Source organism: Python bivittatus, unplaced genomic scaffold, assembly GCF_059951505.1.
Source record: "Python bivittatus isolate LINGU-HERP-01145 unplaced genomic scaffold, Pbiv_v1 ctg000740_np1212, whole genome shotgun sequence".
NCBI classification, from domain to species: domain Eukaryota; kingdom Metazoa; phylum Chordata; class Lepidosauria; order Squamata; family Pythonidae; genus Python; species Python bivittatus.
Window position 1 is genome coordinate 1,676,300 of NW_028277106.1, and position 25,292 is coordinate 1,701,591.

Here is a 25,292-nt window from a genome sequence, read left to right on the forward strand (position 1 = left end):
CTAACAACCAGGAGTCCTTGGATTCTGGAAGGACTGACCGACAGACGGAGCAGGGTCTTCCCATAATGTGTTCAAAATGCAATGATTTGAGCCCGGTCACTGGTGCCTTGAGGGATAACTCCGAATCGTTATGATATTCTCAGGAGTTAAAAAGCACCACCGCTCTTCCTTTCCTGCCTCTTCAACATCCATCTGGAAGTATAACAATGGTGAAATCAAATAAATACAAAAATAAAGGCATTTTACTGGTCCTGTAAGAGAGACAGAGAACTGGCCCCCGGTGATTGTGTGCAGCGCAACCTGCCCAACTCAGACAGAGCCACGGCAGCTGCGCGGCCCCCTCCCACACCCACCCTTTAAGGGGCCCATTGGAAGGGCCTGCCCCCCGCCTGCCCCGAGCGAAGGACACGCTTGGCTGCAAAGGGCGGGCAGCCCCTTGTGAGTCCTCCAGCTCCCCCTGCAAGCCGACAACACCTCTAGCCCTGAGGCTGGGGGTAGCGGCTCTCTGCTGCCAGGAGGAGGATCATGGGGCCGACCCGCTGGTCGCAGGTGCATGCCCAGGGGCGTCCCAGGGGCCAGGGTGGTGGGTGCGAGGTGCGGTTGAAGCTCTGCCTGCTTTTTATGTGGGCAGCACATGCGGCGCACATAAAAACTGGTCAGAGCTGCAACTGCACCCTCGCAGCCACCATCCCCTGCAGATGCCAATGCACCCCACAGAGAAGGGACCAGCCCCTTGGTGGCAGAAGGGGTCCCAAGCGAGCTGGGGCTGCCAGCCCTGGAGGCAAGACGGCTGGCTCGGCCTGCGTGGCCCTGCCTGCTAACAGCCTCTCGCCCCAGCCCACATCTCCCTATCCCGCCAGCTCTCCTTCTCAGCAGCCGCCTGGAGAGGCACCCAGAGACCCTCGGCCAGGTCTCCAAGTCCGGCTGTCACCTGCAGCAGGTTGCCATGGAGACAAAGGCACCCTTGCCGGCCATCCTTCATGGAAGCGGCAGGGCAGCAGAGGCTCAGCTGGGGGGGCAGTTGGCCCTCAGCCTCCCCTCCCTGCCACGCAGAGCCTTCAGGCGGCAAAGCCACCAGCTCGCTCCCCTCCCCCCCAGCACGTTCTGGCTGCAGGGCAGCTGGGAAGAGGGCCCCCCTTTCCTCAGGACAAGGGTAGCAAACTAGAGCCCGTTGTGCCAGCCCTCGGAGCCGCCCTTCGCTGCCAGTGCCACAGGTCCATGCCCCCACGAGAAGAGGCGAAGGCTGCCTGGGTGTGACAGACCGCAGGCCTCCCCCTTGCACTTCTTTCTGGGGTCCAATCGAGCTCCCAGGAGGGAGGGGGCACCCCATGGGGGAATCGCCCTGCTGGTTTCCATACTGAGGTCAGGCCTTTTGGCTGGGAGGAGGCGAGGGTTGCCTTCGCTGCCAGGGGCTGCCCAAGGGGGTGTCTGCTCCATACATGGGGGGGGCTGCTTCCCTCTTTCACCAAAGACTGACTGAACGGCTGTGCCATTAAGCCCACCTGCCCAGTCCGACTCCACAGCCGAGGAATGCAGCTGGCAGATGGGCAGGGCTTTGATCTCTGCAGCTGCAGCTCCTTTCTGGAGTTTTAGGGTGACTTTTTATGGTATCTGTGTGTGTTCACATTCTTGTGCTATGCAAACACAGGCTGTTTGGTTGGACGGTGGCTCAGTGTATTGTGCAGTGCCTGCTAATTGGATGGGCAGACTGGCAAAGGTGGTATGCAAACCCCAGTGTCTGCTCCATTTCACAGGAGTGCTGTGACCATAAAACGGGAGAAGTCAGGGAGCCCCGTTTGGCACTTTGAGCTCCAGAGGGAGAGCAGGACACCTGTCTGCCCTCTGATCCATCGCCTGGCAGGCACTGAGCTGCCCCTCCCGGGTCCACTGGGCCACCCGGCAGCCTGAGGATCATACAGAGATCCTGGCCTAATTGAGAGAGCATCACTGAAATTCAGCAGACCCGCTGCTGCTTTCCCTTTTGAAGGGAGGAAAAGGGCGGCCTCTCGCCCGCCTCTGAGGCTTTCCTGGGCAGCTTGGGGGTCTCTTCTGCCATCATCAACAGAAGCCACAATAACAGTGGCTGCAATACGCTGCACCCCGTTCATTTTGCAACCAGGCCTTGAGCCAAGCTGACGCGTGCTGTGGTTTAGCTGTCCTGTTGGAGGGCTCTTGTCCAGAATAAGAATTGCCACTCACTTTCTCTTCTATAAACTAGACTTTATTACAGTATAAAAATATCAGGGAAAAATAATAAATTAAGTTGCAGCTTTACAGTTTCATAAAAAAATACAACTAGTCCTACATAAATATTATAAAGAGCCACTTTACAATAATCCTACCATAACAGTAACCAAAAGAGGCACCCTGCATTTTCCTGAGATTGCAGAATAGCACCCGAGTCTTGCTGCATGAACCCACTACTCCCCTCCGCCTCCCTTTTAACTCTGACTTTAAAGCCCTGCAACAGTGAAGGGAGACCCTGTTCACAGCAGGTTCAGCCCAACAAAGTTGGTTAGCGTGAAAGATGCTGGCAGACTCCATGCCCGTTTTCTTGGCCACAGAAGAGTGGACAGCTGGGAGCAGAGCTCTACTCAAGCCTTCACATGGACCCCACCACCATAGCTTGCTTCCTGACAACAAAGACTCCAGGTTCTCCCAAAGCGGGTATATGCTCCTAGACCTTCCTCCAAAGCATCACCCAGCTGCACACCCAGCAGCCATTCCAGCTGTGCCCAGAGAGCCAGGGGCATCCCAAAGCCAAAACTTGGCACAGATCCCCCCCAACACCCCTTGGGCTGCACCCGACTGGAGCTTTGAGCCAAGGAAGGAAGCAGAAAAGCAACCGCCGACCCCCATCTATGGGGCAGGTGCAAGAAGCACAGAAGCCTGAAGGCCCCAAACTGTCATGGGGTTCTTCCTTTGTAACAGAGAGGCACGATCTGCCCCCACCCCAAAGGCCAAGGTCTGCCCCTCGGGCCCCGGTGCATCAAGTGGCAGGGCCGGGAACCTGCTGAGCCCAGGACAGAAAATAGAAACTGAGGCGGCATCCAGAAGAGCCTGGGAAGAAGCCCTCCGGCTCTGGGGGTGGGGCAGAGGTAGGGGTGGCACAGGACAGCAAGCCTGGAGTCACTTTTGGTATTAAGCCCCCAACCCTTCCGTCGGGGGGCACTAAGGCATGTGCATGTGGCCGGATGGCTGGATGAGAATTCCTCCCCCCACAAGGTCCAGGACAGTCCAAACAGTCAAAAGGGGTTTTGAAGGGGCAGCCTCCCAAAGCAAGCCACCGATGGAGCACAGCTGCATACAATTATTGGAGGGCAGGGAGGGGGCCCGAGGAGGCCCAACAAGGAACCCAGTAGGTCCATCAGAGCTGCCAACTGCAGCTGTTCCAGCTGGGCCCAGAGAGCCAATGGCATTACCAAAACAGCACAGCACCCCCTCCAAGGCCCCTTGCCACCCCCCCTCCCCAGTTTCTCATCAGGGCCGAGACACGCATTGCCATCCTCTGCGCGCTGAGCCTCATCCTCTGGTCTCCGGGAGGACAGAGAACCCGCTCGCGTGCAGAAGAGCCTTGGCAGAGCCAGCCAGCTGGCCCCTGAAGCTCTGGCAAGACCAGTTCGACAGCCCAGCAGCCTTACCTGGGAGACAGTCCTCCCTCTGTCCTGACCACCCAAGAGTCCCTGCTGAGCGCCAGACGCCCCCCGCACAGGGGATTCCAGACCAGAAGGGATGGGGACAAGACTGCCTCGCCTGCCACACAGACTGAGGTTTCCTCCCCAAAGGCATGAACCTCCCCCCCAAATGTGGAAGTCCTGGACTGCTCCAGCTGGGGGAGGTGCCCAGGCATCTTGGACCCCCTTCAGGGCATCCTCCACAATGCCAAGAGGCCGGGTGCACGCGCAGCCTCCAGGAATGAGAGTGGCGGCAGAGGCAGCAATACGGGATCAAACGTACATCTGGCAAATTCACAGAAGGGTGATTCTGACTGGACATTCATTCACAGAGCAGGACTGAGCCGCCCTCTCTGAAGGCCAGTTCCCTCCCAGAGGCTCATTTGCAGCTTCTGGGGCAGAGCAATGGCCAGGCTGGAACCCAGGCCGGGGGACTCAGCGTACCCAGGCAGGCTTTCGGAAAGCAGCTAGCAGATGCGGGACCAAATTCGGCTGCAGCTGGGCACCCAGAGGCACAGACTGTGCCCACCCCAGCAGAACCGGGCAGGGCCCTTCTGATCTCTGGTGTGAGAAAAGCAGCAGGAGAGAAGGAGCAAGAGGCTAAAGATCCACGTTCACGTTCTCCTCCCCACCGCTGTCCTGCCTGTCCAAGTGGCCGACGGGGGCCGCCTGTGTCTGTGTCGTCCCAAACTGCGAGGAGAGTTTTGCTGCCTTCTGCTCCAGGCTCTGCTTGCGCCATCTGATCCTCCTGTTCTGGAACCAGACTTTCACCTGAAACGGAGACAGCCCCTGACCTACAAGCATCCCTCACCCCCAGCGGGGCTGGCACAGGCTGCCGGAATGGCAGTCCAGCAACCTCTGGAGGCCCACAGGTTGCCCACCCCACTTGCTAGAAAGAAGCAGCAAAGTACGCTTCTAGACCTCATTGAGGGAAGGAAGCAAAAGATAGAAATAGGACATTTGCATCCAGGTCCAGACACATCACTCAGGACAGGGGGAGCTTCGTAGGTCTTTGTGGAACTTCAGGCACTTCTGTTTCATAATACTTTGAAACCCTATGCTGCTCCCTGGGGAGGAAAGAACCCAGCATCCACCAAAGAACAGTTATTCTGCCTGGTTCCCCTGAATTCCTCATCAGGCAAGTGAGAAACAGGGAGGAAATATGCATTGTTTTTGGTAGTGTGGCAGATGAATATTGAAGGTTCCACCTGCACTGAATTTATGCTGATGCAAAGTTTCCCTTTTACACTGGCAGGTGAACTCTGCAGGAAATAAAGTATGAACAGCCCTACAGGCCCATTGCTTCCAAATACATTTCCACAGTTAAAATCTAGACAACTAAACCAGAACAAGACTAGTTCTTCCATTCCACATGGGCTCTGCAGGTTCAGCAAATGTGCTTTGTTTGTTCTGCCATTTTTGCTATTTATTTCCAGCCTCGGAGAAAGGAAAAAATCACGCACCAGCCATCAGCTTTGACAAACAGCCTTCAGTCTAAAAACTGAAGAGGGAGCCCTAAATAGCTGGTTGAACAACAGAGTCGGAGTATCAGGTTCCCAGGCCAGAGCTGGCCTGCCTCGGTTACCTAGACCGGTGTTCAGCCCCAGAGGCTTGAGACCCCCTGCTACCCAAGGATCCAGCCAGTGTCCAGCCAGACTCTGCTTCCATCCCAAGAGAGCACACTGGGAATGCCCCCCCACAACACAGAGACACTATAATATAGCCCTGGGATCACCCCCCAAAAGGCCATGGGAACCCCTTCTAAGCAGGTATTTCAAACGCCCTGGGTCTGGGAGGAGGAGGAGGCTCCCTACCTGAGTCTCTGTGAGCTGCAGAGTAGCTGCCAGGTCCACACGCTCGGAGCCCACCATGTACTGCTGCTTCAGGAATTCCTTCTCCAGGCGCTCCAGCTGTTCTGGGGTGAAGACTGTCCGGACTCGCTTCATCTTGCAGGGACTTCCAGGTCTCCAGGGAAGGGGAGGCCCCAGGGAGCCAGCGGCTGCGCAGCGGGGGGAAAACTGCCGTCCTGGACCTGCAAGACCTGGAAACTAAACTGGAGGCAGGAGGGGAAACAGCTCCCGCCCCAGGCATGTTTCTCCAAACGCATTCGTTTTATCCTGGATGCTGGATCAGGATCCCGTCCCGCACCCTTCCCAACTCCCCGCTTTAGCACACGTGAACCGCAAGAGTCTGCGGGCTGGCCCGAGGGCCTCAGATTCGCGCGCCTCCCACCCACTCCCTCGGCTCCGATGCTTTTAACAGGCAGGAAGAGCGAGGCCCATTGGTAAGTCCGCGGAACCTCCAAGCTCACGCACAGTCTACCTCGCGCGCTCAGGGGCGAACCCCGACGGATCGGCCACGGGTTCCTCCCGCGTGCAGCCACGAGCTGGCGGGGCGCGGCGCCTTCTCACCTGGCCTCTCGCAGGCGGGTGCGGCGCACCGGCAGGTCGGGCCCGAGAGGAACGGCTGCTGCGCGGCCAGGTACAGGGCCGGGAAGGGCAGCGTCCCGGCGACGCAGCCGAAGCGCAGCGCGGGCGCGGACGTGGCGGCGGCGGCCCAGGCGCTGGGCACCGGCGGCTCCCGACGGGGCGGCTCCGACTTCGCCAGCAGCGACTCGATGTCAAAGCGGCTCTTGGCCTTGGAGGGCGGCGGCGGCGGCGGCGGCGGCGGCAACTGCTGGGGCCGGCGGGGAAGCGGGGCCGGCGGGGAAGCGGGGCCGGCGGCAGGGGCCGGCGGCGGGCTGCGCAGCATCCTCGGGCTGGGCGCAGAGCTCTGCGGCGGCTCGGGCCGCAGGGGCCTTATAGGGCGGCGCGGCAGGCAAGCGCAAGGCCGGAGGGCGTGGCCCGGGCCGGACAGCTCAAAGCCCCCGCCGGCCTCGGACCGCCCTGGCAGGGCCGCCGTGATGCGCCGCAGGGAGAGCCGCGCAGGCCGTCGGGGAGGGAACGCGGAGTCGCCCCCGCCGGCTCCTTTCGGGCGCAGCAGCAGGGTCTCCCCGGGCGAGAACGCGGGCTGCCCGAGCGGGCCTGCCGCGAATGGCCCGCTTGCGGGACCGGAGCCCGGAGGCTGGCGGTGGAGGACGGATTTGAAGGCGGCGCTCCGCGTCCCAGCCTGGAGCTCTGCCCAACGGCTGGCGCTCCCCGAGAAAGAAGCCGGGCCCGCTCCCTCCTGCCCGCCTTCCCCGGGGGGTTTGGCTGGCGGCCTTCAGGACTGGGAAGCGTCGCCTGTCGGCGCGGGTGCCTCGTAAAACAGGTTTACCCGCCTTTCGAAGGAGAGGACTGGCCCCGGGAGACTCTTTCCGCGAAATACGCTAAAATTCACAGATAAGGAGATCATTCCATCCATCCATCCATCCATCCATCCATCCATCCATCCATCCATCCATCCATCCATCCATCCATCCTTTTACCGTGCTGCGGGTGGATTCCAAACCCTTCCAGATCGATAAAGCAAAATGTAACAGGAGTCTGAGATCTGGCGCCTCCGCCCCTTTCACCAGTGGCAAAATAGCTACTTTGAAAGTAGAGAAGGCGGGTGCCCAGGGAGGAGGGTGCCACCACTGAAAAAGCCCTGTTTGATCAGAGTGGGGTGCTCTGTGTGGGGCTCTGAGGCTGCTCCTGGTGGGGGTGGGGGGGCGGGTTCCCCAGACGAAGGGGGCACCAGATCATTGAGCTCCTTGCAGTCGAGTTTCCCTGGAGTCAAGCTGCACCCCTGGTGACCCATCCCTGTTGCTTTCCACGTAATGGGATGACAAGCGGTTAGTTTTTCCAGCTTCCCAGGCTAGCCTACAGCCCTGGGATCTCCTAGTGGCCTCCTGTGCAGTTTCAGCCAGCCGTGGTTAGCTTTTCTGAGATGAGCCAAGGCCTGCTAGTTGCTGTCTGTGCAGCATGGAAACAGTCCCCATACAATAGTTGGATGCCAGCGTGGCAGAATTGCCCACAGCCCAGGCCCATCTTCCTTGACTGGAGGGGCTCTCCTGGAAGGCAGTAGATCCGTGTTCTGCAGCCAGCATGGCTTGTGTCCCACCAAGGCAGGGGTTCCATTTAGGGCTAGTTCTCTGTCATCCCCCCCCAGACTACCCAAGGAAGTAAGGCTGCAGGGGGGCCATGGGCCTGTGCTTATGCAAGGACACAGCCCCCCTGGGGAGGGCAGTGGGAATGTCTTGGCATAGGCTCCTCTTTTCACAAACACTGGAGGGGGAGTGTTTGCCTTCTCTCCCCCTGGAAGTGAGATGGAAGTATTGCCAGCCCCTTCCCTTGCAAGGGAAGGAAAGAAAGGGGGGCACTCGAGGTGTGAAATTTCTCAGGGTTACAGAAGTCAAATGAACCTGCAGGGGGGAGGGGGAAGCATAGGAGGGCCCCCTTTTCTGAAACACTGGCTGGAGAAGGACCACGGGAGGAGGCCTTTGTGGAGCAGGGACTGTAAAAGGTGCCCACCCCGCAATGGGGAAGAAGGCCCCGCTCCATCTAATAGTCATTAGCATCAATTAGAAGCGTTTGAAGTGGCCAGGAGCTTTGTCCTGCCGCAGAAAGGGAGCCCTCCTTTCGGGCAGCCCATAATAATCACAGCTGGCGGGAGGAGGGGCTGCCGGTTCCCCTCGGCTTTCATCTCTTCTCAAGGTGCTTGGAGTGTTAATCGGGGGCCAGGAAATGCTTTTCCCTCCAGGAGACCTGGCGGGGGGGGGCAGCTCCAGGAGGCCCCCTCCCCTCGCAAGAAGGGGACCGGGATCCCCGCGAATGTGCCGCCTGCCTCCCGGCCCGCTCCTCCAGCCGGTGCGAGATTTCGCGGCTCCTTGCCTCTGAGGGAGAACCTCCGGCTTCCAGGGGGACCCGTTAGCCGCGCGCCAGTGGGGCCAGGAGGGCACCCGCACTGCCGGCCCAGGCACCAAGGCAGGCAGTCAGCAGCCCCGCAGCCGCGACGGCCACCAAAGCTGCCCCCGGGCCCTCTGCCTGCCAGGCTGGGTTTCACCGCAAAGAGGTCCGACTGAATGAGCATCGCTGGCGTCAGCCCGGGGATTAACGGGCTGGTTTCGAGCCAGTGGTTTTCCCCCCGCTCAGCCTGCCCCGCAGGGTTGTTATTAGGATAAAATTGCAGGGACTGCCACCATCACCACCTGGAGCCTCTGGAGGCAAGACGGGCATGCCTCTTGCCAAGACCAGAGCTGGCTCCAGGCCGTCAGCCCCCTAGTCGTGGATCCGCTCTTCAGGCTGGGTTGGACTGTGATTATTAGGGCTCAGAGGACGGGACAGACTCGATCCATTACTTGATGGATCCCGCGGGAGGATCCAGGTCTGCCGCATGAAGAAGACTGTCACCCTTACCTCTTTTTTGCAAAGCTATTTTAACAAGCCGTTAATTAGCTGCCACCAACGGGTCTGCTTTGCAGCGCGTGCCCTCCTTGTGGTTGGTTTGCTTCTGGCTGCCATTTTTGCACACTGAACTACAGCCACACCGCCTCCTGCACACGGTCCTCTCTGCTCGGCCGCTTCCTGGCTGTGTTTGGGCAGCACTTATCCAAGTCGCTTGGCAGCCAGCGCCTACAAGTGCGCGAGGCACGGAGATGGGCTGGTCCTGACCGGGGAGGGGGCCGGGGCCTAGGACGGCGGCCTTCCCAAGAGCGATGTTCAAGTCCAGGCGGGGGAGGTTCGGGTCCAGCATCTCCCTCTGCGGAGGTCCGGCGCATCCCCCCTGCCCTTTCAGTCCACTCGACTGACAGGGAGTCAAGGCAGAAGGATGCCCTTTTGGCCACCCCGGCAGCATTTCCCCCACTGGGGCTCGAGGGAGGGGGCCTGCCTCCTCCATCCAGGCCGGCTGCTCATCCGCCTCCGGGGGGAGAGGGCGGTGGCCCTGGGGTGGTGCCGAGGCAAAAGCCTCAGCCAGGCCGCAGGCCCTCGAAAGCCCCGGGGTGGTCCATGTTCTGCAGCAGCCCACAGGGGGGACCGGCCCGCAAGAGGTGGTGACCGTACAAAGCCAGGGACCCCACGGCCGCCCCGTCACTCCCCCTCCCATCGGGAGGGGAGCTGGCAGGTGCTACTCAGAAGAACTGAGACCGAGGAAGGCCCTGCCCGCCAACCCAGGCCCAGTCTGCATAGTAGCCACGCGGGGCCTGGGGGACTGCCGCTCCCACCCCCAGCTGGCCCTCGGGGCAGCGACAGGAATGGCTCGAGGCACTGGGCAGCAGGTCCTTGGCTTCCCACACCGGGCTGCCCCTCCTCTTGGTGCCCAGGGCCACTGTTCGGCCTCCTGGAGCAGCAGCCGGGTGTTTGCCGCAGCCCTGCGCACAAGGCGGTGAAGAGCAGCTGGCCGAGGCCACCGAGGGAACTTCTGGCTGGGGGGAGCTCCTCGTCCAAGCGGGTTGGGAGGGGCCGCGGTGTTTGTTCCGTCAGTGGCTTCCTCTCCCGGCCCAAGAGCGTTTCCTGCACCCCCAGGGGTTTCCCATCCATCGGGGAGGCTGGGTTGGCCCGGATGAGGGAGCCTGTTTTTGCTGGGAACAGATTTATGGGTGAGGGGAACAGCCTGTCTAGAGAGGGAGGAAGCAATGGAGGAAAGATGGAGGAAAGATGCATAGGAGCGCGCTCTTCAGCTGCCTTTGGGCCTGGAAGAAGGTGGGGCAAACGTCCATATCCCTGCCAGGGGATGCCCTTCCAGAGTCACCAGACACCCCCCCCCCCGTTTCCCACCTTTGTGTCCTGAGCTGCATTTTCACTTGATTGTTTCTGCTTTCCCTGGGATTAGGCTGTTATGCTGGGCGGGGGGCGGGGGGACTCTTCCCTCAGCACCAGAAATGGAATTGTGTGCAGGTGGTAGATGACCCTTAAGGGAATGCACACTTGGTGTGTTTTGCTGTCCCTTTGTTTTTTTTCCTTTGTTTTTATCTTTTGATTTAAATTGGTTGTTTTAACGATCTGTATGTATTTTGATGGTCTTATTAGGTACGCCACCCAGAGTCACTGGACAAGTGTGAATGAATGAATGAACAAACGAATGAATAAATATGACGGTCCTCCTGCTTGCAAGGAAAACTGAAATTCTATAGGCCACTCAAGAAGTTGGCCTGTGTGTATGTGTGTGTGTGCGCACACGCACACACTCTCCAGCCCCTCAAGGACAGTCATCAGCCTGGACAATGACCTTCCAGGCAGTCCCTGGGCAGCAGGCCTGGACCTGTCCAGCTTTGTGGATTGTCATGTCTGGGCCTGCAAGGCTGCCTAGCACTGCCTCAACAAACCTGCATCCCCCTCCCTGCAATTTGACTACCCTTCCTCTCCAGATCCTGCTTCTGGTGGCTCTTGAGTTAGAGGCATTGCAGCCCCCTCCCTGGTTCCAGGCCAGAAGCCGGGCTCCAGCTGAGATCTGCTGATTCCCTCCCCAGTTGTGGGGGGGGGGGCTGAGCTGTCACTCCTGGGGATTGCAAAAGCTGCTCATGAGAAGACTCATTTGGAGATAGGGAAGAGAAAGTAAAGTTGTTTCATGGAAAGCTTTGGTCAGAAGATTAGAAGGAAGGGGCTGTATTTGGGTGCTACCCCTTTTATTACCATCACGGCCGCCCAAGGCTTGCGTGTGCTGAGAGCCTCGCTGATTGTCAGCTCCAAGATTAACTACATAACTACCGATGAATCGAATGGTTAGACTCGGCTCTCTGGTCCCCAGCTGGTTCTAGCTGAAGCAGGGAGCCCCCAGCTCTTCGGGCAGGGCCAGGTTGGGGAGGCAGAGCGCCCTCCCTGGCATCGTCTTGAAGAGCGGAAGCACTCGGGGCAGGGTGAACCTAGGGGAGGCCGCAGGGAGGCCTGATCCTGCTCCTGCTCCTGATCCTGGAAATGGGATCAGACCAATGCCAGAAGGCAGAGGACCCAGCACTGGCCTCCCTTGTCCAGGGAAACCGGACCGCTGTCCTCCTCGGCAGCTCCGGGCTCCACTGCCAAGGCTGGCTCTCTGCCACGGCGGTGGCTTCTCTGCCTGAGGGAGGGAAATTCTGGGAAGATTCTCTGCAAGAGGGTCCCTCCCGGTGTTTGCAAGGAATACAGATTACCGAGGCCATGTAAGGGTCCCTGTGAACATGCCCAGGAGGCAGCACCCCGCTGGTTCTTCCCAGCATGGGGCAAGATGGGAAGGGCACTGGGGGAGCAGGGGCTAAGCTGATCTTTGCCCAATTGCCCCAAGAAGGAGACTGGAGGGGAGCCCTTGCCAGCCTGGGTTGCTGTGGCCTCCAGCACAGCAGTGGCCTCCAGGCAGGGCCTTTGGCACATTCCAACAGAGATAAGCCCCCCCTTTTCTGAAACTTGGGGGGGGGAGATTAATTGTGAATTATACACAGTTCTGGGACTGATTTGGCAATGGTACAGTCAGGAGTGAGCTTAATCCTGGCCTGCCTTCCCTTTCTTCTCCTCCTGTGAACAACCTCCTCTGATTGGGATGCTAATGACCCCAAGGGTTCCCAGTCTCCCCCCAGCCCCCCTCAGGCCAAGTGGCTGCCCTGGAGGATCACAGACTGCGAGGACTCAATCCCATCTCCAAGGTGGATTTATCTTTCCGCCCTGAGGATAACACCATGGTCTTAATGGAGGTGCCACCACTTTATCCTCAAAGCCAGATTCCCTTTGTCTCGCCTTCATTAGCTGAATGTCATTCCCCTCTTCCTTCAGCAGGTTATTAAATAAATCCCTAGACACAAGGGGGGGAGAGGATCGTCGGCAGGCCCAATCCTGCCACAGCCCAAGCTATCTGGGAGGACAGAGCTGGGCCAGAATGTGGTCCCTGCCCCCAGAAAACCAGGTGTCCTTGCAGAGCCACCGGAGACACCTGGGACAGCCTGCCGTGGATGGGCACAAAGGAAGATCCTCTCCTGGTGGATGGCTCTTCCCAAGCACAGAGCACACCTCGGGGGGCTGTGGGTCTCACCTGTGTTTTGCCCTGAGCTGGAGGCCTGCTGGGAGTCCAAGCTGCCTGCGCTAGTACCCTTTGGCCCAGTCGCTCTGTCCGAACTCAAGAACCCCTCCTCTAGGGCTTGTCTAGCATCCTGTGCTTATTCTTGGGCCAGAGTTGCCAGGATGCTGCAGGAGACAAGGAAGAAGGAAGTGTGAAAGGACAGAGCTCTTCTGCCTCAAAGCATGTTCTAGGTTAGTGTGGAAACCAGCTTTAAGAATCAGTATCTCAGAACAAAACGAGGAGGGAAAACTAAGGCCACACACATAAGAACACAGGACCAGCTCTGCTAGTGGTGTAGGAAGATGGAAGCCATGGAAGATGCATCATTGTGATCCTCATTTTACAGATCTAGGACCAAATCTAGGCCTCCTGGAGCATGTAGCAAGCAAAATGGTGACTGGAGCTCTTCTTAAACTACGTTAGGAGTGAAGACCCTAAGGACAATCTTGTTGGATCAGGCCAAGGATCGTCCGTGTTCAGCATGTTATTTCTCCCAAGGGCCAACCAAATGCCTCTGAGAGGCTCCCCAGCAGGAGACAGAGGCCTTCCCCTCTCTTGCAGCTGCCCCCCTGCAACTGGTATTTGGAGGGGTGCTGTCCCCAACCTGGTGGTACTATGGAGTCTTCAAGACTAATAGCCCTGAACAGACCTGTCCTCCATGAATTTATCCAAGTCTTTTTTGAAGCTGTCCTAGCTAGTGGACATCATCTCATTTTGCAGTAATGGATTCCAGAGGGTACTTATGCATTGTGACAAGCTGCTTCCTTTCGTCTGTTTTAAATTGCCTTATGGGTTGTCCCCTCATCCTAGTGTTTGGAGAGAGGGAGAAAAGCTTCTCCACATCCACTTTTTCTATGGCATGCATGGTTTTATACACCTCACTTATGTCCCCTCCAATTGCCCTTTTTTCCTGGCTTAAGACCCATGTTCTGGCCTTCCTTCCTTGGGAAGATGTGGAAGCCATCTGGTCATTCTGGTTGATCTCTTCTGCTCTCTTATATCCTTGTAATAATAAGTGTGGAGAACAGAACTGTACACAGTGGTCTAGATTTACATAAGGGCATTATAATACTGGCCGTTTTATTTTCAATACTTTATCTAATGTTCTCTAGCATGGAATTCACCTTTTTACAGCAACATTTTCACTGAGATCTCCACGATGACCCCAAGATCTTTCTTCAATTTGTTATAGACAGCTCAGACCTTGCCAGTAATTAGATGAAGTCAGGTTTTGGCCCAGTGTGTTTGTGTTATTTAGGTGGAACCAAGTTTGCCATTTGTGCTTTATTCTCTTCCTCCTCAAAGCTGTGTTCGCATAACATACTTAACCAGATCAAGACCTAGTAGATGTATTCCCATATGCTAATTTTGTTAAATTTGGTTGGGTCTTTTCATGCCACAGACCTAGCCTGTCTGGCTATTGGTGAATGAACTGTGTGGTCCCTCAATATGAGTTACCAGACTGAGTGAAGGCCATCTGATATTGCCCATCTTCTTTTTCAATCCTTCTCCTCATGCCACTGACCCTATAAAATTGAAGAGAGATCCAAGATGGCGGCTGCCAGCAAACGCCGGTCATTGCCGCTGCATTGGGGGGTTTTGCAGTTTTGACCCCTCTCTCCTCGGGATTTTACCATCTTTTAGGGGTGCACTGGGTGCGGAGGAGACCGCAAGGGGTTTTTACCCCTTTTGGTGTGTCGACTCGGGTGCAACCCCTGGATGGAGCGGCAGGACGCTGGCAGAGTGCGGCGGTGTGCGGCGGAGGGCAGCAGCCGTGGGCAAGCCTCGGGTGAGTTCCGGTGTGGCGCAGCTCCTGTATGGTGCGGCGAGCCCCCAGAGCAGAGAGCTTTGTTGGTCCCCGGCATAGTGGAGACTCTTGATGAGCCCTGGGACGGCGTGTCGAACCCCAGGGGGTACCGGCGCAGCGCGGTGAGCCTACTGAGCCCACCTAATCTCAGAGCGGCCCTCGCGGACCTTGGTGCGGGCAGCCACCTACGGTGAGCCCTGAAATGACGTGGCCCCGGGGGGGGCAACAAGCCGCAGCAAGTCCTGGTGATCCCCAGTGCAGTGCGGGAAGCCCCGGCGAGTTCCAGCACGGCGCAGCAAACCACAGCGGGCCCCGGTGCGGTACACCAAGCCCCAGGCCCAGCAGGCCCGGCAAGCCCCGAACGCAGTATACCCAACCCCAGGTCCAGCAGGCGCAGCAGGCCCTCACGTGGCACAGCGAGCCCTAGGGGCCCCTGGAGCAGTGCCGCAGTTCCAACAACCCCGGGGCTACGCGCTGTGCCATAGTGAGCCCCAGAGCTACACGGCAAACTCCAGGGATGTGAGAACTTACAGGCGGCTGGAGTCCTGGGAGCTTGGCGGTTTGGTGCAAGGACGCTGGGCAGGTTGGGGAGGCCGAGGCCGTAGTGGACTTGCACTCTGGCTGTGGAGGAAGATCGTTTGGCTCCGGAGGAACAGCCGGACAGGGGAGCGGCTGGACAGCATACGAAGCCAACAGCCCTTGGTTTTAAGACTACTGAACTGGGGATTAGAACCGAGCCACCCCCATTTAATCCCCCCCAGTGTCAGTGGAGAACCGCGGGGCCCCTCCGGTGTGAGTCTGGGACTCCCTCCTGGGAGTGAGAGTCTGGGGGGGAGTCTGGGAGTGCATGAGGATACCAGGATCCACTCCTGGGTGGGAGGCAGGAGGTGTGAGGGAGTGTAAGGTTTGGTGGGGGGTGGGTCCTAGCGGCGCTGAGAGCGTGAGCTGGTGTGCCGGGGTGACCCTCCCTCGCTTGTGAGCGTCTGGGTACAAATGAGGATGACTGGTCGGATGGAGGGACCCTTGCCCCGGATTAGGGACCCCAGAGGTCCAGGATTGGAGGCATTTGGGCCCGGAACCCCCGGGGACTATGCAGTGAGCTACTCTATCAAGGTGGTGAAGGGTAGGGGACAATATGGCGGGAGCTGGAGGGCGGCCCATCTTCGAGGAAGACGCCCCCGGTGTGTGTTACCGGTGGCGTGCTCCGGCCCTCCTGGCTCATCCCCAGAGCCCGGTCAGCAGGTTCGTAGGGGCCCTGGCCTCTGGCTGCTGCTGCTTAATGCCAGGTCGGTTAACAACAAGGCCCCCCCATATGTGACTTGATCGCCGAGGAGGGGGCAGGCCTGGCATGCATTACCGAGACCTGGCTGGGGCCCGAGGGGGTGCCCCTCTCGGAAATGCGCCCAGCTGGGTTCTCGGTGTGGCACCAGCCGAGATGCCAGGGCAGGGGAGGAGGGGTGGCTGTTGTCATCCGGGACTCTCTGGTGGCCTTCAGGGGCGCTGCTCCCCAAGTTTCTGGCTGTGAGACACTGTTCTTTAGGTTGGGCGCCTGCGAACAGTTGGGAGTTCTGCTATTGTACCAGCCTCCCTGCTGCATGGCAGCCTCCCTGCCTGAGCTGCTGGAGGCCATCGTGGGGCTGGCGGTGGAGTTCCCCAGGCTTATGGTTCTGGGGGACTTCAACCTACCGTCCCTGGGGCGGTCCTTGGACGCAGCTCAGGAGTTCACGGCTACCATGGCAGCCACGGGCCTGTCGCAAATGGTGCAGGACCCGACCCAAGACAGTGGCCACATGCCGGATTTGGTTTTCTTGTTGGAGCAATGGCAAAGTGATCTGAGGGGAGATCCACAGCTTTCCCCGCTGTCATGGTCAGATCACGTCCTGGTGACCCTGAGTTTCGCCTATGCCACCTCCCTCCACAGGGAGGCAGGACCCATGTGATTGGCCCACCCCTGGCGCCTGATGGACCCGTTGGGGTTTCAGAGGGAGCTGGGGGGTATTCCCACGGATCTGCTGCACGGTCCAGCGGAGGCCTTCGCTGCCGCCTGGAATAGGGAGGCGGCCGGGGCCTTGGACAGGATCGCGCCTATGCGACCTCTCTTGCCACATCGGCCCCGACGCTCCCCGTGGTTCACGGAGGAGTTGAGGGTGCTGAAGAGGGTTATGAGACGTCTGGAATGCCGCTGGAGGAAAACAAAGACCGAATCCGACCAAACACAGGTTAGAGCCGCTACCATGGGCTACCTTGTGGCAATAAGGGCGGCGAAGCACCTCTACTTCTCCGCCCTTATCGCGTCCGCAGAAGGCCGCCCAGCGGCCCTGTTTAGGGTCACTAGGTCCCTCCTTGGTAAGGGGGATGTGGGGGTTCATTTGCAGGGCCGTGCAGAGGAATTTTCAGAGCACCTGCAGGACAAAGTCGCTCGGATTCGTTCCAAGTTAGACTCCGAGCGTGGGGCAGGGTCTGGGGAGACACCGGGGGACTCTTCTTACCCAGTTATCTGGGAACGGTTTGATCCTGTTGCTCCTGAGGAAGTGGACAGGGTCCTGGGGACTGGGAAGGCCACCACTTGCCATCTTGACCCATGCCCCTCCTGGCTGCTGAAAGCAGCTCGGGAGGTGACATGTGGTTGGATCCAGGCGATGGTTACTACATCCTTGCAGGAGGGAGTGTTTCCGGCTGCCTTTAAGGAGGCGTTGGTGCACCCCCTCCTCAAGAAACCCTCCCTGGATCCTACTGTACTGGACAATTTCCGTCTAGTCTCTCACTTCCCCTTTTTGGGGAAGGTGGTTGAGAAAATGGTGGCATCACAGCTCCAAAGGGTTCTGGAGGAAACAGATTATCTGGGCCCCTTCCTGTCAGGTTTCAGGCCCAGTTATGGAATGGAAACGGCATTGGTCGCACTTTTGGATGATCTCTGGCGGGAGCGGGATGGTAGAAGTGCAACCATCCTTGCTCTTCTTGACCACTCAGTGGCTTTTGATACCGTCGACCACAGTATCCTATTGGGACGGCTCAGGGAATTGGGGGTGGGCGGCACGGTCTTGTGCTGGTTCACCTCCTTTCTTCGGGGGCGGTCCCAGTCGGTGATGATGGGGAGCGAGAGGTCCAGCCTGCAGCCCCTCCTCTGTGGGGTGCCACAGGGTTGTGTACTTTCCCTGCTTCTTTTTAACATCTACATCAAACCGCTGGGCGAGATCATCCGCCGCCATGGGATGAGGTATCATCAATATGCAGATGAGACCCAGTTATACATCTCCATCCCAGATGATCTGAGTGATGCTGTTTCTACCCTTTCGCGGTGCCTGGAGGCTGTGAGGGTCTGGATGGGGAACAACAGGCTTCAGCTGAACCCTGGCAAGATGGAGTGGCTGTGGGTTAATGGCTCCTCTGGATCCGGGATTTTGTCATCGTTGGTCCTGGATGGGGTAGCACTGCCCCAGACAGACCCAGTGTGTAATTTGGGGGTCCTCCTGGACTCATGGCTCCTGCTCGAAGAGCAGGTGGCAGCCGTGGCCTGGAGGGGCTTTGCTCAACTACGTGCTGTGCACCAGTTACGCCCTTTTCTGGATTGGGAGTCCCTCCAGTCAGTCACTCAGGCCCTGGTCATTTCCCGCATAGACTGCTGCAATGCGCTCTACATGGGGCTACCCTCGAAGAGCATCCGGAAGCTTCAGCTGGCTCAAAATGCAGCCGCACGGAAAATTTTAGGTGCCCCAAAGATGGCACATGTTACACCTTTGCTGAGTGAGCTGCACTGGGTCCCAGTTTGCTTCCGGGTGCAATTCAAGGTGTTGGTTATCACCTTTAAAGCCCTACATGGCATGGGGCCGGGTTATCTGAGGGACCGTCTCACCCCCATTATATCTACCCATCCCACCCAGTCAGGCAGGGAGGGTATGCTGCGGACCCCGTCGAAGAAAGAATGTCAGCTGGTGGGGTCCAGAAAGAGAGCCTTCTCTGCTGTGGCCCCCGCCCTATGGAATATTCTGCCCCCGGAGGTGAGATTGGCCCCCTCATTCCTGGCCTTCTGGAGGGCTTTGAAGACCTGGCTCTGCCACTTGGCCCTGGGTGGGGAGGGAATACTTCAAGCATGGGGATGGCTAGCCCCATAGAGGCCTGCTGTCTTCAGCCCCAGATCCTTCATCTTCTTGGACTCTCCTCCTCTTTTTTAGTAATGTTTTTAAATTTTTATGTTTTATGTATTTATATGTATTTATGGTTTTAATGTTTCGTGTGAACCGCCCAGAGTCCCCCATTGGGGGGAGATGGGCAGGGGAGAAATCAGATAGATAGATAGATAGATAGATAGATAGATAGATAGACAGACAGACAGACAGACAGACGGACGGAGAGAGAGAGAGAGAGAGAGAGAGAGAGAGAGAGAGAAATGTCATCTCCTCCTCTTTTCCCATGGTCACTCCCACAACCCCTCACGTGAACCCAATCCTTGGAATGATCTTTGGACAAGTGGTGGGAACAGGAGGTGTATCCCTCAGTTCTTCCAAAATTGGTCCAACTGTCTGAATTCTTCAAGAGAAGAGAATATATGTAGCTCCAGGTAACAAAATGTCTGCAAGCAAACAACCCAGCTCAGCGAGCACCAAGGACTCCACTGTCTGAATTCTCCCAGGATGGGCCTCTCTTAAAGAGGGCGAAAGAAGGAGTGCCGAAGCCCAGCTCTTCCAGGCACTTGGGTGAAGAGGGATGGTTTGTTTTCGTATGGACAGGATGAGGCTGTCTGTGCTTGGAGTTCCTGTTCTTTTTACCCCTCTTGTTTTTTTTCTTTCTCATTTGAATACATTATAGATTTGATGTGATGTTGGAGGGATGAAATGCATTTCAGAGTTTAGGGCTAGGACAGGGGCTTCTGCATGGCACTGGCCACATTTGGGGCATGACTGCTAGTCCTACTTCAGAAGGAGCAGATGGGATCCGCCTGGTTCTCTCAGTGTCGCGGCACTTTTATTGGATGTTCCAGTCAGGAATTAAGAAGCAGAATTGGCTAAGCGTTAAACAAGATTACCTGCCAAAGGAAAGTTGCTTGGATGAGCCCCTTGTTTCCCTGCAGAAATATTTCCAGGGCTTCCCCCCTGTCCCTCCCCAGGTGGAAGGCAAGAACACCAAGTCCCTGAAACAAATCCAGTTGGTGCGGGGAGAGATACCAGATCCTCATATGCCGAGGATGATGGCCCCAGGCAAGCCTCACTCACAGGGAGAAATGCCGGGCACAGGAGTGCTGAGGAATGAAACCCCGGTGGGTCCTGGCAGGCTGGCTGAGCCTGTTTTCTGGCCTTCGGGGAGTGAATTGGCTGTGATCTCCACACCATCAACCTGGGAGTTCCCTGCCACCAGATGGGGCCAGAGGCTCTTGGGCGATTCCTTCAAGATGCTGAAGCTATCTCTGCCAGAGTGGAGGGCACACTGAAAGATACGGGGTACCTGTCATGCATTTGCTTCCATAGCCTGAAAGCCGTAACTCCCCAAAACTGCCAGCCAGAGAGCCCCGGCAACCAACTGAAGGTACCAGGACATGCACAGGGAAGGGTGTGTGCCTACCGGTCTCCTTGGCCTGGACAAGAAAGGGCTAAAAGATGCCCCAGGAGCACCGGAAACAGCCACCGGTGCTGCTCATGTAAGACCAACTCCCTGATGAATCCTTAGAAAGGATTCGGGCTGACCTATTCTCAGCTCTCGGCCATTGTTCCAAGCAGTCCTTCTAGAGCAGGGAGACCTGCTCGCCATTACGTTCTTGCAGACCCCCAAAGGAACGCGCAGGGGCAGTTAGCCCCAGCTTGGGTGATCTGGAGACCAGTTCTCACAGCTGGGGCTGCAAATGGGCTGGCTGTAGAAGCGATCTTAAGAAGTCACCAGGGGATTCTGTGAAGAAGAAAGGAGGAGAACTGGAATGGAGGGTGGGGGGCACCTAAAATGAATTACACAGCTCTGGTTGTTGAAGATCTGTGTTTTTAGTAAAAAAAACCATGTGGGCTGATAAACCTGAGTGGTGTTGGGGAGTGCTCGGACTGCTGAAGGGTTGTTGGTTCAAGGGCAAATCTGGAGAAGCGAACTGAAGACCAAAAGAGGAAGCGCCTTTGCAGGGACGCCACATTTACCCAGTGCAAAAAGATTTTAGCGGAACTGAAGATAAGAGAAGAAAGAAGAGCAAAAGTTTTTTCAGCCAGAGATGTCAGCTGCCAATCAGACTCTGAAAATTGCACCAGTCTCTTCCTTAATTCTAAATTAGGAAATAAGTAGGGATGAAGATAGGTTAGTGAACACATAAAGTAAGCTCTCATCATAATCTGCAAATCTGCAAGTTTGTTTTAGGCTGTCTTGGATAAAGAAAACAATGTTCTCAGCTTGCAATTTAAATTGCTTTTCAGCTAAGGTTTGGGAGGAGGAAGGAACATGTGATGGAATGCAACGCGATTAGTTGCTCACTAAGTGAGGCTAAGAAAATGAAACTGTTCATGCTTCTCACTTTAACACGTTCCTTAATAAAAGGATTATTTTAAAAAATCCAGAGGAGCTGCCTTTGCGCAATGTATCAGTCCCAGGAGCCCAGAGGCCATCCTAGTTGCAAGCACGTCACAGTGGTCCATACCTGCTAGTGCCCAAGTGCTCCTTTTTATGAAGGAGGGGCTGGTGGATCAGCCCAACAAGCCCTCAGCCACAGCCTCACCGGGGGTACTCCCAAGCCACAAGCTTGACTGCCTGGGCGGTGGGGAGAGAAGGAGCGAGGGTCGATCCCATTCAGAGACAGCATTTTCACCCTCCTGTCCAATTCACTTGGGGCGCCTAGTGATAAGGTGGCTTAGCGTGGGTGAGGGCATTTTCTGGATCCTGCCTCTCACGGGTTACAAGGCGGGGGTCTCACCCAATGGGAGCTAGAGTTCACATCTCTTGGTTTTGTGTTACACCATCTTATATGCAAGGACAGGAGATCTTACACCAGCAAAAAGACACATGGGAAATTGCTCCATTCCCGAGTTATTGTATAGCACCCAAAGTTAGAAGGCACACCCCAGAGTTGCAGTGAAGTTCCTTTGATAGCCCAGCTCTGTGTTCTGGCTTGGCCACTGAAAGCCCGCGTGGTGTGATGGGCTGTGAGAATGACCTTGGGGGGCAGGAGGAAGAGCCACGGCCTAGAGCAGGGTCAGACAAGCCGCAGCTGAGCCCACAGAAGGAAGGGGGGCGTGGGAAGCGCCTCAGAAGGGACCCTCCCTAGTTTCTTGGGCTGTAAAGGTGAGGGGGGAGAGACGTACCTTCAGACTTGCAAGATTCTGTTATGGTAATTTTATCATAAAGGTGCCACTAGTACTCGTGGTTTGGTTTCCTGCCTGGACTACCTCGGAGGGCTGACACACCGTCATTTGGGCTCCGCAAATCTCCAGCAGATGCTAGATGCTGCTGGTGATCACACGGGACACTCCCGAAAAATGTGGCAGGCCTTCTGCTTGTTCCATCGTGTGTGCTGTGTTTCTGAAGAACGTGACTTCCCATGTCTATTTTTTATAGCTGAGGATCAGAAATGGACTTGCCCAGGGCCACGATGGCTGTCTGTCACAGAGATGGGCCTCCTGTGACTTCTGGATGTGTGAAAAAGACAGGGAGAAAGGAGGAGAGAATTGGGTCCCACTCTCCCATTATCTTGCTCCTTAAAAAAAATTACCTTTAAGGTTGCTGGTGGAGAGCCTGAGATATGCTGAGATGAGCAAAGGATGTGCATTTCCACATTGTTTGAACTCCGGAGAGGGCAAGTGGCCAGGCCTTTGGCTGCCTTTCAGGAGGCAGAAGGTTTCCAAAGGTGTGACTGTAACCACTGTCCCTTCTGCCCCTGCCTTGAAGGACCTTCCTCCTCCTCCTCCTTGTCAAGGAAGGGGGCAAGCAAGGTAGGTGGGCAAGGGCAGAGGAGCCCCTTTATGCCAAGCTCTTGGATGGATATTTCCCCAACTTTCCCCCATCTCAGACATTTGCTGCTGCTGCTGGGCATCCCTCGGAGGGTTTGGTATGGAGCTCTGGTAATCCTGTCTACCAAATGGGGAGGAAATGCCCAGCCCCGGCAGAACAATGCCTTGGCAGTGTAATCCACCTCATCAAAGGGGCAGGGAAGGAGACCGATTGGATTAGCAAAGGGAAGGGAGTCCAGGCTGAGGGGTGGGAGGGGGCGGCGGGTGGCCTGAGCCCAGCTGCCCTTTGTCCCTCCCTCCCACCTGCCTTCTGAGCAAGCTGGGATTAGCAGTGGCCTGAAAGGGCCGAAATGGTGCCCTGTCTTCAGGGCCCGATGGCACGCTGGGAGCCTGGCTGGGGGATGCCCAAGATGGGCTGCGCGGCCAGGGGCCAAGGGGAGGGCTCGGCAGGTTGCAATGAAGCACGGTGGGGACAGGATGGGGTGGGACATCCACACAGGGTTCCGGGAGGGGCTGCAAAGAGGCCGGTATCTCCTGCCCCCGGCCGAACCTGGGCCCCGAGCCCAGGAGACAGCTGGCTTCTGAAGGCCGGGGAGGGGGCCAAAGCCCTGGATGTGCCTCTCTCGGCCTGGTGCCCCTCAGGACGCTGACAGGGCGGAGTCGAGAGCAGCTCCTGGATCCAGCCCTGTTTCCTGACTGACGGAACGGAGATCTGCCCCTATCCAAAAGGGGCACCTCATGCAGACCTGTGCCAGGGCAGAAGTTCTTCGAGTCAGCTGGAGGGTCTTGGGCTCCCCCCAGCCTATTTCGGGACTCCTCCTCCTCTGCCCCAGGCCTGGCTAACGTACCCTCATGTCCACGGGGCCTGCCTTGATCCGACTCAGATGGACTTCCCGGAACCACAAAAGCTGGAGCTTCTTTTGCCCGTCGCCTGGGAAAAGGCCCAGACTGGCGTGGCTGCCCACAGGCCCGTCTCAAGAGGAGGCGGAGGTCGCGGCCAGCCTGGCTCGGATCAGGACCAGGTCAAACAGCTCCTCGGAAAAGCTGTCCGAGTGGCCCCCGGCTTGGGTCCGAAAGAGCCTCCTGAAAGCGGGGAGCAGCTGCAGAGCGCCCCCCTGCTGCCAGCCCCTTTCAAAGGAGTCCGCGGAGGCAGCTCCGCAAATAAGCCCCCCACCCCACGAAGTGGTTAAACATGCTTGTCCAGGGAACAGCTCTCCCAAAGAGTCCCCCCCTCCCCGCCCGGTGAAGGGAAGGCAAACAGATTTGTTTGTCCCAGGATGGGGCCCAGCACAGCTCCTCCCCCTGCCTCACACTTATCAAAGGGCCGGAGAGAACCGCTGCCCTCCATGTGTGTGTGTGTGTGGGGGGAATTGCTTCCTTCCATCCCAGTTTGTTTGTGGAGGACACCCACATGCCAGGGGCCTCTCCCCCCATCTCAGCTGGGGCTGCCAGGGAGGGAGGATGGCCAGCTGCTTCAGAGTGGCCACCCCCCCAACTTTCTCAGGCCTTCCTCCTCCACTGAGCCGAGCAGGGACCCCACCCCTGACCATCTGCTGATGCCCACATCCCGGGCAGGGGAGGGCTGACCAGCCCTGCTCTGGGCTCCCTTGGCCAACTCAGGGCTTCCCCAATCCTTTGGCTGGGGAGGGGGCACAGTTGGGAGGCTGAGAATGCATGGTGGCAGCCGCAGGGTGGCCTGAAGGATGGTGCCAGGGAAGAGCTGCTGGCATTCAGAGCCCCGAGGGTCCTCACTGAGAATCTTGGGGGTAGATGGCATCTGCAGGCACACGGAATGGCCTGGCCAGGCACCACTTCCCCGACCCCAGGGCCTGAATCCAAGGCCACTGCCCTGCTTAGCCAGGGGATGGAGCCCAGAGGGGTCCCTGGGGCACACCAGGCAATGGGCAGGCTGCTTCCTGGGCCAGCTCAGCTTCCCTGCCACTGCCAGCGCTCCAAAAGATCATAGTTTGGGTAAAGCTCTTGCCTTCAGAAGACTGCCCAGCTCCTGAGTCCTTCTGAAAGCACCCTCTAGCTCCAGAAGACTCGAGGCCCCTGCTCTCTTTCGGCCCAGGAGCCGTGGAGGCCGTGGTGGAAGTGGGCCACCTCTGAGGGTTCTTTGGGAAGGCAACGGATCTGGTGATGGGGCTGGGCTCAGGGCCCCCTTACGGTGTTTTCCTGGCCCTTTTCACTGCAAAACCATAAATTAGGTCCCAAGCCTATCTATCTCCCAATGCCGTGCTTCAGACTTGGAGGGGCTAAATAGAATAAGCCCTGTTATCCTGTGAGAGAACGCCTGCATTTTGTTTCGGGTAAGGGCTAGAGAGGGAATGGCGATTCCCTCTAGTTTTCCCACTAGGGCCACCCCACCTAGGAGACCACACTGCCAGCACCTGCTTGCCCCTGGCTAGGTCAGGGGTCTGGGGGGGAAGGCAGCAGGAGTGCCTAGCCTCTGCGGGGAGTTGGCTGCCCGTCCCACGTTCGGTGTCTGCACAGCACGTTGATCTGGATGCTTGGGACGAGGCGGCCGTAGTCGTTTTGATGAACGACTTGGATGGAGAAGTGGAGGACAGGAACAAAACTCAGAAGAGTCTTGGTAGATTAGCGAAGCGGCTGGAAAATAACAGATGCAAAGCTCCTGGCTTGCCAAAAACAGCTCAGACGCAGGGTATCTGACTAGGTAATAGTGTCTGTGGAAAAGGACCCTGGCGCTGTGGCTGAGCTCAAGCTGAATGGGCCGGCAGTGTGGTGTTGCTGCCAGAAAGGCAAACGACCGTCCCCCTCCAGGCCACCTCACTCAGGTCCCGTCTCGAGCACCGTGTTCACTCATGGGTTTAAACCACAGTGTAAAAAAACTTCTTAGAGAGCAGAAGAAGTTTAGAAAAAGGCAACAAAGCTAATCAGGAAACTGGAAATGAAGTCTTACTTTTCTTTTCTTTTAAAACTTTTCTTTTACCTACGAAAAGAGATGGAGGGAACAGA

The 25,292-nt window shown here is 57.4% G+C and overlaps 1 protein-coding gene across 1 annotated transcript; it reads right to left on the bottom strand.

Annotated features, from left to right (window-relative positions):
• Window positions 1-1,869: 1,869 nt before the first annotated feature.
• LOC112542960 (homeobox protein not2-like) lies at window positions 1,870-6,875 on the bottom strand. Its single transcript, XM_088128787.1, has 3 exons — window positions 6,086-6,875; window positions 5,489-5,706; window positions 1,870-4,445 (listed from the first exon to the last, which is right to left on the bottom strand). The coding sequence occupies exons 1-3, from the start codon at window positions 6,423-6,425 to the stop codon at window positions 4,275-4,277; spliced, it is 729 nt and encodes a 242-aa protein (XP_087984913.1). The 5' UTR covers window positions 6,426-6,875; the 3' UTR covers window positions 1,870-4,274.
• Between the last annotated feature and the right edge of the window lie 18,417 nt (window positions 6,876-25,292).